This window comes from Anolis sagrei, chromosome 1 (genome assembly GCF_037176765.1).
Source record: "Anolis sagrei isolate rAnoSag1 chromosome 1, rAnoSag1.mat, whole genome shotgun sequence".
NCBI lineage: Eukaryota > Metazoa > Chordata > Lepidosauria > Squamata > Dactyloidae > Anolis > Anolis sagrei.
This window is the reverse complement of record NC_090021.1, coordinates 99,463,318-99,476,991: the sequence shown is the minus strand read 5'-3', so window position 1 is coordinate 99,476,991 and position 13,674 is coordinate 99,463,318. Positions and strand designations below refer to the sequence as shown.

At 39.9% G+C, this 13,674-nt stretch overlaps 1 protein-coding gene across 1 annotated transcript in view; it reads right to left on the bottom strand.

The window, feature by feature from the left end:
• Positions 1–625: 625 nt before the first annotated feature.
• Positions 626–13,674, bottom strand: part of FAXC (failed axon connections homolog, metaxin like GST domain containing) — a 37,750-nt gene continuing 24,701 nt past the window's right edge. Inside the window, exons 4-6 of the mRNA XM_060753079.2 lie at positions 9,315–9,532; positions 6,238–6,354; positions 626–1,605 (exon numbers count right to left, since the gene is read on the bottom strand). Coding sequence (XP_060609062.1) covers positions 1,319–1,605; positions 6,238–6,354; positions 9,315–9,532 — 622 coding nt within the window. The 3' untranslated portion in view covers positions 626–1,318. The remainder of the gene's footprint in view (positions 1,606–6,237; positions 6,355–9,314; positions 9,533–13,674) is intronic.

Genomic DNA, 13,674 nt, shown 5'->3' with positions numbered 1-13,674 from the left:
AGAACACCCATGACCAATGGAAAATACTGGAATGGTCTGGTGGGGATTGACCTTGAGTTTTGGAGTTGTAGTTCACCTACATCCAAAGAGCACTGTGAACTCAGACAATGATGGATCTGGAGTAAACTTGGCATGAATACTCAATATGCCCAAATATGAACACTGATGGAGTTTGGAGGAAATAGATATTGACATTTGGGAGTTGTAGTTTCTGAGATTTACAGTTCACCTATTATTAAAGAGCATTCTGAACCCCACCAGTGATAAAATTGGGCCAAACTTCCCACACAGAACCCCAAGGACAGGCAGAGAAATCTTCAGCCTTCTCTGCCAAAGGGGTTCCTAAGACCATCCGAAATATGTGATTGCTGATGGCCTTTGGAAACCCCTGTGAAACTCCCCTCACGACCCCCCCCCCCCGAGATCCTGACCCCCAGGTTGAGAAACGCTGCCCTAAGCAATCTAGACATTGAGACTCACATCTTTCCAATTCATTAGCCATTTCTTCAATGGTACAACTTGATCCTGCATTCTGTTCCTTCATCATCCCATTGTGTGGCAGGAGACTTTATAAACAGGCAAAATGTCAAACTCAGCACACTTTTTTGAATGTTTGCAAAATAAGTTAAGCATTATTAAGCACATTTATCACATCAGAACAAGCAATGTCTGGATTCTGAATGCACACACACACACACACACACACACACACACACCAAAAAAACCCCCTCATCCTACTTTTTTTTTTAAAAAAAGTTGGTCCTTCCTCCATTAAACTGGAAACCAGATATTTCTCAAACCTTCTACACACACAAAAAGCAAGCAGTCACCTGCCACACCAGAGTGTGAAAAGACCTGGATGGGAAAGAGAATTTCATAATTCCTTGGTGTTTTGAACACATTCGAGGAGTTCTGTGTTGTATGAGTCTAAGGAGTTCCCTCTCCTTTCAGTTCTCCTCAATCTATTTCTGAGGATGGAGGACACTGCTGTCTAGTTAGCCATTTCCATCACTTCACGCTGCATCTTCCTTTCTTCTCCATGGGTTTCTTCTTTTAATCCCCATCCCCTTCCCCCATTACCTTCCTTGTAAACTTGTCTCCATTTTGTTGAGCAAAATTTTAAAAATGTCTATCTAGGATCCCTTGGAAAGCTTCAACAAAATGAAAAAACACTGAAAAGGTCCAAATAGCACAGGAAAACAGCATCAAGGGCCTCTCTCCAAACAGGTCGTCCCTCATTTGAACCTGGCGCAGCTGGCGCAAACCTTGAAAGGCGATGGTGTTTCTGATGCAAGTGGAGAGGTCTCTTTTGGACTCATCACTTGCATTGTTCATGATCTGTGTAATCGTCCATGTCCACATCAGAATCAAAGAGGGAGTGTCCTGTGTAATCAGTATCAGGGGTTCGGGAAAAGCTGTTCTCAGTTCCTTCATCATCAAAGGTTTCTGTCCTTGAGTAAAAGCTGAAGTCCTGCAGGGGTTGTGTCTTACTTGCTTCGCTGCTTTCTTCTGACTCATACAGGGTATTGTCGTCATCATGATGCCACTCTGGCCAAAATTTCCTTCTTATTCTCTCACAGTACATAGCAAGGTTAATCAGTTCACCTGGAAAAAGCAGGAAGTGTTATTAGGGGGAGAGAATGCAGTTATATAGTTACCAAAACTATGAATTGGGGTAAAAGGGAGACTGGGAACACATCCACAACATTAACCAAAAGAAATGTTCAGAAATGTTCAGATACCAGATGCTGAGGACAATTGCACTTAGCCCTCCATATCTGATGATGATGATGATGATCATCATCATCATCATCATCATCATCATCATCATTTCACAAGTACCACCTGCCAATAGTAAAGAACTGGTGGGATCATAAACCTGCAAATGTAGTGGAAAATGAACACGCAATAATACTGTGGGGCTTTCAAATCCAAACTGAAAAAGTTTTGGAACACAATACACCGGACATTACAATTGTGGAAAAGAAAAAAGTCTGGATTATTGATATCGCCATACCAGGTGACAGTCGAATTGATGAAAAAAAAAAACTCAGCTGTTACCAAAACCTCAAAATTGAACTGCAAAGGCTCTGACATAAACCACTACAGGTGGTCCCAGTGGTAATCAGCACACTGGGTGCCGTGCCAAAAGATCTCAGCCAGCATTTGGAAACAATAAACATTGACAAAATCACGATCTGTCAACTGCAAAAGGCCACCTTATTGGATCTGCGCACATCATTCAAAAATATATTACACAGTCCTAAACACTTGGGAAATGTTTGACTTGTGATTTTGTGATACAAAATCCAACATTTTTATCTTGTTTGCTGTGACATACTGTGTTTTTGTGTCAGTAAAATAATAATCTTTATTTTTATTCTGCCCGATCTCTCTGAGGGCACTCAGCAATTTACAAGAAAAAGTGGCAAACATTCAATGCCAATATTTGCTATGGTTGGGGTAGAAGTGGGAAAACTGTATAAAATAACACTTTTTAACCTAAGAACACCTCTCTAGGAAGAGAGGTGTTCTCCAGCACAAAAATATGGCCAACCTCCAGCATATGTTGACCACAGAGTCACAGTGGAACACCTGTATAGGGATCATGTTGCTCAAATCTGTGAATAATCAAATTGGCAAAACCTAAGCCCACAAATGTGAAGGGGGACTATCCTGGGATGGTTATTCTCATGGAACCTTACTCAAAATCCTTCATGGAAAACCTACTTATTCAGAAAGCATATCGAGACTAATGAACTACTGGCCTGATATAAGACAAAAATTAGGTCATTTTCTACTGAAGTTATGGATTTATAATCTAGAGTTTTGGACCCATGACTACTCCATATTCACTAAGACTATGTTGTCATGATAGTGCCACCATTGCCACAATCGTAAATGCCCTCCCAAACCTACTTAACCAGGCAGCAGCTGTAACCAGATGTAGAGGTCTGTTCAGCTGGGGACCGAGGCACAAGTTGTTTCCAGCTCTCTTCTACTGCTAGAGAGTGAGGCTACAATACTGGCAGGGGTCCTGTTTCTGATTGTCACAGTTTTCTCCACAAATGGGAAGAGAAAGGTGCCTTATTTTCCAGTTTATCAGACTGACATCTTGTGGGATTATTGCTGCTTGGTAAAATAGGATGCTTTGGGCCAGGTGCACAAAATATGAAAAGACTATGGTCTTGGCTTCTTAAAGCTAATGCACTATAGAGGAGATAATGCTAGAATTGGAACCTTAAAGATCCAAATTCCCACAAAGTCATGAAACATACTGAAAGACCCTGGGCAACTCATTCCCTCAGATCCATCCTATGGGATTGTTGTAACAATTTAAAGTGGACAAGAAGTAAGCTTTATGTACTACCTTGAACTCTTTGAAGGAAAGGCAGGATATAAGTAAAAATAAATAATAACTAAAAGAAAAGGGACAAAATGTCACTAAATAAATCTCTACTAGAAACAACAACAGAATTGAATAATTGAGCCAGGATAACAACAACAACAACAACAACTTTATTTATATTCTGCCACCATCTTCCTGGAGCATCTTGGGGCAGCTTACAGACAGTACACAATAGTGCAATAAAACACATAAAATACAGGCAGAAAATATCAACATTACAATAAAATAATATCACAGAACATAAAACAACACTTAAAAAGATCCTATCCAGCAATCTTCCAGGTGTTTTCTAGATGACATTTCCTTGAGAATAATCCATAAACAAGACTTTGATCACCATCCGTCCACTGGGGATGTAATTCATCATTAATTTTCTTCTCAAAGAAAGCAATAAGTAATTTTGAACAATTTTTTCAATATTTGAGAAAGAATTTGAAAATTATGCAAGCTTCAGAGTCTATTTGCAATTTGGAACTTTTTCTGCACATAATTCACATATCAATGTTTTGTGTATAAAACATTTTCTGTGCAGGAAACAGCTTTTTCTATTTTTTTTTGGAAAGAAAACATGTTTATTGCATAGAAAATGCTATTTTTCGTACAACCCAACCATGTGAAAATTTAGCATGGTATATCCCCAATTGAAGCATTTTCTGTACAGAAAAAAGCCTTTTCTGTTCATAAAATATTTTTGCCCTGATATTTTTTTGTAAAGAAAACCATGTTTATTGCATAGAAAATGCTATTTTTTGTACAACCCAGCCATGTGAAAATTGAGCATGAAATATCCCCAATTGAAGCATTTTCTGTACAGAAAACAGCCTTTTCTACAAAGAAACTTGAATTTCTGCATAGAAACATGCTTTTGTGGTGATCCCCATCAGTCCAAGAGTTCATCATCAAAGTTTTGTTTTGTTTTTTTACTTCTTGGAAAACAAGCCTTCCAATTATTTTTATAAAATATTATTGCCATCTCTGCCATTCATTAATAGGGCACCTAACCAATTTCTGGTGGAGGAATGGTCCCCCCCCCCCCAATTGTATAATCTTTATTGTTTTTAATCTCAGAGCACTACACGCACACAACTTAACTGTTGCTGAATGAGGGTGACTATTTTGCAAGAGGGTATCATGAAAGAATGACATTTTTGCTTTGTTTTGCTTTAAAACTATCCAACTGCAGTTTGGAAAAAGATAAAAAGCATATGAACAGGAAAAAACGTTACATGGGGACAATGTAGTTCAAAACATACCATTAAAATGTCTCCAAACATTCTGTTTCTTTAGTACTAGTTGAAGAAATATTATCTGTTTTCATCTGTGTTCGCATAAAAAGACAACAAAGAATCTAGTATTAATTAGGAATCTTTGAGATTAACTGGGAAAGGGGATTTTTTCTAGCACAGGCATTCATGGAATACAGTTGTCATCATATTAAATAAACTTCAGTTCAAAAAGTTTGTGCTAGAAATCTATTGTCTCAGATAGTCCCAAAGATACTACTAGATTTCTTTTTGTCTTAATATCTTACTATAATGCAGTAGAAAATGTGTTGGTTTGAAGGCATTTTGTGCCACCAGGTGGCAGCATTGCTTGAGATAAATCCAGCACTTAAAAAAAATCTTTACAACAACAAAAAAATCCTAAAGAATTTCAGAAAAATGCTTCTACATTCAGGTAGAGCGACATGGAATGGCATGAAAGGAATGAAACCTTGTCCATCTGCCAAACTGCAGTTTCAGTACTATGCAGAGTGATGTGAGCAAAACAAGCACCAGTCTCCAAGAGTCTGGTAAGTTTTACATGACCCTGAATATGTGGAAGAGCTGCACAGAAGTGAGATTATTCAGATACAATTAATATGCTTGGTCTGCATGGCATTTGGGATCTGAAAGGCGCAACCACATTAGCTTTCATGCAGTACTTGTGGTCATCAGATCAGCACAGCTCAAAAGATGGGCTGGACACATATGGGGCATAGTAGGGGAAGTAGGGGAAGCCTGCCTTGGCATGTGGTTTAGGATGTCCATATCATTCCAGATAGTTTTTTTTAAGAGGATGGTAGCCAAGAGCAGGAAACTGCAGGCTCTGGTCTCCTGCATGCCACTATTTTGCTCAAATATCAGCAACAAAGTAATGCAGCGGTTCTCAGATTTTGGAACCCCATATGATTTACATTTCACCTATCTTAAAAATTTCTGACCCTTGGCCATGTTGGGTACTAGAGCCCAAAGTACCCATAGGAACTAAGGTTTGAGGACAGTGCCATAAATCATTTTGAGTCCCAGTCTGGGAGGAAAAGCTGAGTGTAGATAAATATGGTAATGCTGATGCTCAAGAAGAGGAAGAGGAGCAATGACAGACAGTAAAAGTAAGATAATGGCCAAACTCCCATTAGGGGATACATAGGACTTTGAAGCTCTCCCAGTCTCTGGTTGCCAAGAAGCAGACACAGCACTTGATAGGGTCTGTTCTCATGTCACTCGGGAAACACTTGACTGACATTCCTACCCACCTCATGTGATCAATCTCTGGTGTGACAGGGAATTGAGAAAAGGAATTGTCTCAGTTAGTGACTGTTGCACCAGAGATCACTCATTGGAGGGGAAGGGATTGTCAGTCAACAATCTTCCAGGTGACAAGGAAATGAACCCTGTCCATCACAGTGATTTTGGATTGGTAAATGGGATGCGAGAGGTCAAGTCAGAATTTACTGTGTAATTCCATAACTATAATAGTTAGGAATTCGTAACTGCCCAGTAAGATTTCAGACAATACCTTGGACACTTGTGAACTTGCATCATAGACAACACTGGTTAGTGTCCTACCTTTAATTAGCCTTTCAGGTCTTGTTCCTGGTAGCGTCCACATTGCTTGTGCAAGGTGCCCAAACACGGTGGCATCTAAAGTGGAAAGCTTGGGTCCCATTATGTACTTTTTATCACCTGCAAAATAAAACAGTCTCAGAAAACATTCCTCTGTGTGTTGGCATTTCTATCCTTTTTTGGCCCCTCCTAATATACCCACTCACTTAGTCTCATAGTGCTTAATAGCACCCTGCTATTATCTTTGAATCATAAAGCTCAGCAGCCAACCCTTTCATCACATCAGTGTCCTTTGTGCATGCAGCCTAATCAGCCTGGAGAATGGAAAGGGGGAACTGTAGTCTGAAGTCATGGCAGGGAGTTTGGGCCAATTAATCCATCAGACGGAAAGCAATGCAAGATTTAAGACATAATATTGGAAAGAAGTGGAATGAGTCATTCTGCATTCCAGAAGACACACCCAGATCCCAGAATTCTGGTTCAGGTGCTCAGAATCACCAGATCAGAAAATAATAATTTTACAGGAACAGTCAGGGTTAAAAGCATCAAGACTGCATTGTAAATAGAATGAGAAATTCATGCATGCACATAATAATATATTGTAGCTTATGAAAGCCTCTCAGTATGCCTGACTTTTTAAAGTACAGTACAACCCTGTTAGTTTCATTTTCCATTTTGACAAAATATGCTTCTATGGGCCTTTTCTAGGTCCTCCAGCATTATTTCATTTCTACAGGGTTTGTTATCCATTGTTTTGCATATCCATTTAAAGTCCATAATTGTATCCCCCATGGATGCAGGAGTCGAAGTATGTTCAACATTTGGAAGTGAACAAAAAAGAACACAGAAAAAGCCACACACCAAAATGAAGCAGATGAAAAGCGGTGAATGCTCTTCAAAACTATGGATTTGTGCCTTCAGAAGACATACAGTAGAGTCTCACTTATCCAACATAAACGGGCCAGCAGAACGTTGGATAAGCAAGATGTTGGCTAATTAGGGATTAAGGAAAAGCCTATGATTACAAATTAAGCACCAAAACATCATGTTTTACAACAAATCGACAGAAAACGCAGTTCAATACATGGTAACGCTATGTAGTAGAATCATAGAATCCTAGAATCAGAGAGTTGGAAGAGACCTTGTGGGCCATCCAGTCCAACCCCCTGTCAAGAAGCAGGGAAATTGCATTCAAAGCACCCCCGATAGATGGCCATCCAGCCTCTGTTTAAAAGCCTCTAGGACAGAGTTTCACTGCTGGACAGCTCTCACAGTCCGGAAGTTCTTTCCTGTAGTTTGAAGCCATTGTTCTAGTCTCCAGGGCAGCAGAAAACAAGCTTCCTCCCTCCTCCCTATGACTTCCTCTCACATATTTATACAAGGCTAATATGTTTCCTCTCAGCCTTCTTTTCTTCAGGCTAAACATGCCCAGCTCTTTAAGCCTCTCCTCATAGAGCTTGTTCTCCAGACCCTTGATCATTTTAGTTGCCTTCCTCTGGACACATTCCAGCTTGTCAATATCTCCCTTCAACTGTGGTGCCCAGAATTAGACACAGTATTCCAGATGTGGTCTAACCAAGGCAGATAGAGAGGTAGCACGGCTTCCCTGGATCTACAGTAATTACTGTATTTACAAATTTAGTACCAAAACAGACAAGGGTTATTTCTTTCCCCCATCCTGGACATTATTCCACAGGTAAATATACACTTCACTTCCTTCACCTGTGGCTCCAGGTGGGATGCAGACTGCATTGGATAATACAGAACATTAGATAAGCAAAGGTTGGATAAGCGAGACTCTGCTGTAATACCATCAATACAGCAAGCTAGAGACTTCACTCCTATGAATGTTGGACTAGAGCCACTGGAAACCAAAGTTTAAATCCCTATTTAGCCATGAAAATGACTGGGTGATGTAATGTGTCATCTTGACCAACCTCAACTGATTGTATGAGGTTACATGGCCAGTGAGGCAGTAGTGGGTGGCTCTGATGTCATTTGGGAGAGTAAATCCACTTTTTGTTTTTAACCAGAAATTTCAAAGTACTGAATCCTATACCCAAAATAGGACCAGCCATATGGATAGTTCTTTTAAAGGTCTGACTAAAAACCAGAGTGGATTCATCAACCTAGTTGGAGCTACTGACCTACACTGCGTAGGAATCAAAATGCTAAATCCTGGAAAGAATAGACAACATCATGAAGGAGAAGGAGGACAATGATGAGAAAACAATAACAATTTTAAAATAAAATAGTATTTAGAAATATCCACAGGGAGCATTTTTGGTGAGGTACATCTGCCATTGAACTATACAGAAGGTCCTGGATAGTGATTAGTATTGCTACTTGTTCAACTCCAATACCATGAATCCTACTCAAAGGCAATCCATCAGCCTATTCGCCCAGAATGGAAGTCAAGCTGGGCCTTCATGAAACTTCCATTTTAATTCTTGCGCAAACAGAGGGTAGAATTGCCAAAGTGTCAGCATGCCACAAGACAGAACAAGTTGACTTGCCAGATGTAGTAATAGAAATAATCTCATGTTGCAAGCCACATGAATAAAGTGATGACAATGTAAAAAAGGATGAGGACATTTAGGTTTTTTTCAGACAGGAGGAAAGTTCCTGAAAGTATTGAGATGTGCCAGTTCTTTTTGTTTAAATTTTACCTGGATATTTATGGGTTTAAATCAAAACTCTTTCTTGAAATATCCCCCTCTCCTCCCTATTTGTGTCCTTCCTTGTCCCCCTCTCAGTAATCATATTTCAGAAATTGCCTTTCACCCATTTCTGCGTTATAGCAATTATTCAGGTGTTAAAGTACTTTATCAACAGTACATTACTTAAGCCCCGGGATCACTTTCTTTTATTGCGAGCTTTTCTCCTTTCCTCACTTGATTTTCATTGTGGGGGTAAATTTCATTTTGGGAAATATTGGTTTAATTTAAACTGCCCTGAAGAGTGGAAATAAAAAGTACTTGAACGAGCTGAGAATTCCCTGGGAACGCTCCAGTTTGGGGAAACCATCATGTAGGCCTCGGTGTGTAACAGACAAGATAATGAAATATACTGTGCATTACCCAGAAGACCAGCTAGAGAGCGCATATCCTTCTCCATCAGCTTGTATATTTCTTCTTCAGAGAAGCGTCCAATGCCATGTCCATACATTTCCCGTTTGACAATTCCCTTGGTTATATGGCACAGAATCCACTTCAACAGGTCACTGAAAGGACCACTGAGAGAAAGCATTTTCTGAGTTTCATGGAGATTGTCCACCCATTGACAATATGCCAAGGTCCTAGAAAGCATAAGAACAGTTTACAAACACTGCAGAGTGCAATACATTTCTTTGCTCTAGACAAAAGAAACGTGCAAAAATAAATTTAAAAGAATAAGAAGATACATTTCCCCATCACAGTCCACTGCTCCAGTTTATATATTTACCATTTATTTACCATACTTGTATCCTACCTTTCTCAACCACAACGGGGACTCAAGGAGCCTCTCAAAGACAGAATTTCAATGCCACATGTACACTTAGGTAAAGGTAAAGGTTTTTCCCTGACATTAAGTCCAGTTGTGTCTGACTCTGGGGGTTGGTACTCATCTCCATTTCTAAGCTGAAGAGCAGGTGTTGTCCGTAGACATCTCCAAGGTCATGTGGATGGCATGACTACATGGAGCACAGTTAACTTTCTGCCAAAGCGGTACCTATTGATCTACTCACATTTGCATATTTTTTAACTGCTAGGTTAGCAGAAGCTGGGGCTAACCCCACTCCCCGGACTTGAACCGGTGACCTTTCAGTCAGCATGTACACAAATATCAATGAATAAACAAAAACATTAAAACCAACCCATTAAAACATTAAAACAAAATCACATAATCCAGGTCATATTCCAGGGCGGGTCCAGGTCATCATTAAGTTAATTTAATGATTCGCAACAGTTATGCTGTTGGGAATGATATGGGAAGGTATTTAAAGAAGTATCAACTAGCCACCAACCTAGGTTTACCAAAGAGAAAAAACTGCATAACAACCATAGCTAATCACTTATTTATGGAGAATATTCAGGATAGGAGGGAGAATGGACAGAAAGCAGACAAAAATAATTTTTCACCATTTAGCATGCTTTATTTTATTTAGACCTAGACAGGACTAAATGCAACTTTAGTCATGCATAGAATAAATCAGTTGAAATCAATGGAATAGGTTTACAGTTGTGACTTAAGATACCAGTTCTTTCAATAGTTTTACTCTAAGTAGGATTAACATTGATTTTAGTCCATACTCTGTTTGAAAAATGTCAACATTTTCTTGAAAGATTGGACAAGTAGGTCTTGCAGAAGCTCAGACCTACTTGCTAATCTCCCTCCCAGAACAGAGATAGGCAAGCTCCAAGGATCTGTCAGTGCCCCCATCATGGGCCTTACCAACCTCCCTAAATGAAATCATAAATAGCCATCTCCTCTCCGCCCTCCCCATACTAGTATAGTTGATACCTTTTTCTACAACAGTGTTTCTCAAACTCTACTCCTCCAAATGTTTTGGACTTCAGCTTCCATCATTCCTAACAGCTGGAAAGCTAGCTGGGATTTCTGGGAGCTGAAGTCCAAAACACCTGGAGGAGCACAGTTTGAGAAACACTTTTTCCACAGCATTGCATGTACTGGTCGTATGAACTGCAGCTTTTCTTTCTGACAACACTTTAAAAACTTTTTGCATATTAATTTTCTCCCCCTCCACCCATTCTGTTTTCATTTTGTGCTGTGCCTTTCAGACTTTGGCAAAAAGGGTATTACATTACACTGGCCAACACAGATTTTGTTTATTCAAATGTTAGACCTCTTTCTAGGTATATTTGACCTGCAGTTTCCAAAAATGGGAGAACCCCCGGTCGTGCAATGGGTTAAACCACTAAGCTGTTAAACTTGTTGACTGAAAGGTCGCAGGTTTGAATTCGGGGAGTGGTGTGAGCTTCCGCTGTCAGCCCCAGCTTCTGCCAACCTAGTAGTTTGAAAACATGCAAATGTGAGTAGATCAATAGGTACCGCTCCAGCGGGAAGGTAACAGCATTCCATGCTGTCATGACCTTGGAGGTGTCTATGGACAACGTCGGCTCTTTGGCTTAGAAATGGAGATGAGCACCAACCCCCAGAGTTGGACATGACTGGACTTAATGTCAAGGGAAAACCTTTACCTTTACCTTCCAAAAATGGCCCCAGTTTTCCCCTATCAATTTTAGTTTTTGAGATACAGAATATATGCCATATACCATTCTTCCTCTGCTCACCCACAGAAAATTGTGATAACCATATATAAGAATCTAGAGCTGATGTGGTCTATCCAATGCAATTTTCTGAATGAGCACCCCAAATAAGCCCAGATATAGGCCTAAAAACCAACTGGTCCTGCCACAAAGTAACAGTTAGATCAGATAGCATTTGGGTTCCTCCAACACTTCATAATTATATTATATTATTGGTAACTGCAAAGTGGGAACTAGAGAAAAATTTGCAGCAAAACAGTGTCTTATAGATTAATAATAATGTTCTATAACAGTGTTTGCTTGAGTGTGAAAGTCGCGTCTAATGGGATTGTTAATTATCACTCAGAGCGCCACTTGAATATTTTCCTTTTGAGAGAACTGCATGCTGCTGGATTTGGTGGCACGCTTGTCAACACAGCATATTAATAAAGACTTACAAAGGCTAATAATGCAAGGAAGATACTAAGAGAAACTCTGCCCTCAGAAATGCCCTCCCCAGCTGCTTTAAGAGGACTATTCCAGGAAGCAGAGCTCAAAGAGACAGAGAGATAAATAGCATCCTGGAGTTAGGCTCTGGAGTTTTGCAGCAACATGCATTCCGGATGAAATATTTATAAATCCCAGAATATTTTCTCTAAGTGGGGTCAAATCAGTTCATCTACCTTACACAGCCTTTTCTGCCAGCTCACTGCTTCTTTCTCTCATCTCTTCACAGTTGTCAAACTAAGAGGAACTGTGAAATACCCTAGAGTTGCCCATGGGGTGGATGGGCAGATCTCAAAAAAGCTTCTCTCTTTTCGGACTACAGCTTCCAAAATTAACCAGTAAGCCAGCTGGGGGATGCTGAGAAGGACGGTCAAGCCTGCCGTATGACCAAGACGGTCCATCCTCTGAAAAGAGGTCCTCACAATGTGACAGCTGGTGACTGACATGCGAATCGGGCAATGAATCTTCTCTGGGTTTTAATCTGGTTTATGATCTATGCAAGGAGTTGCCTAAAATAGGCTCAGTGCCTTGGATAGTTCCCTAAAAGCCAGAGTGGATTCAGCATCCCACTGACATAATGTCACGTATTTCTCTTTTCTATCATCTCAGTATTTGAATTTTGATTCTCAGCAGAGCCCTTTCTTATTGTACAATTATACCAATTCGATTCCACTTTAACTGTCATGGCAACATCCTATAACATCCTGAGATCTGTATCTTAAGGAGAAGCATTTAGGATTCTCTAGTGCTTTACTAGCTTACAAACTCACAGATTTCATAGGACGTTGCCATGGCAGCTAAAGTAGAATCATGGTGCTATCATTATGTAAAGTGAAAGGGTCTACAACCATAATGCTGACAGAAATCAGGATAGTCCACCTGCATAAAGTGCCCCTTACTCTTATTTTTAAGGAGAAAAGCGAATATAGTGCGGCCATGTTTCCCTCCAAAACGTGCCCAAGGGAGGGATGCAGCAGATCACACAGAGACTGAAAAGTAGCATAACTTGGACTGAACAAGAGAATGGGGGTGCATACTCTTGTGAGAGAATAGGGAAGGAAAGTGGGGTCATGCCAGCACAACTAAGTTTTTTGTGGCTTGGATCCTTCATTATTGATGAAGCCAGGCTACTTACTAAAGTGCAACACAAGAGACATCAATGTGGATAATTTAGGGAGATAACAAGGAAGTGGTTGCAGAGTAATGTAATAAAAGGGAGGAACCCTCCCTGCATTTTGAATCCTTACTGCAAAACAGAAGAAGCAGAAGGAAAGATCATTACTGCCATATTAAGTGTAATTTCCCTGGTGATCCAAAAGATGACAATAATTTCATTTATAAACATTTTTCTTGACTCTTTAATTTTTATTTCTGGTATCTGATGGGTGTTATGCATGGTTTTTTCCCCCTTTTCCTATGTCTATTTCATTTTCTTATGCCTTCAATTACATTTCAATATAATAGTATAATATAGAATCATAGAGTTGTAAGGAACTGCAAGAGCCCTTTACCATGTAGGAATACACAAAAGTATTCCCAAAAGATACCCATCCAATATCTTTAAATGAAGGTGAGTCCACCACCCTCCATAACAGTTTATTCCACTGTCAAACAGCTCTTACAGTGAAGACATTGGGTTGCTGTGAGTTTTCCAGGATGTATGGCCATGTTCCAGAAGCATTCT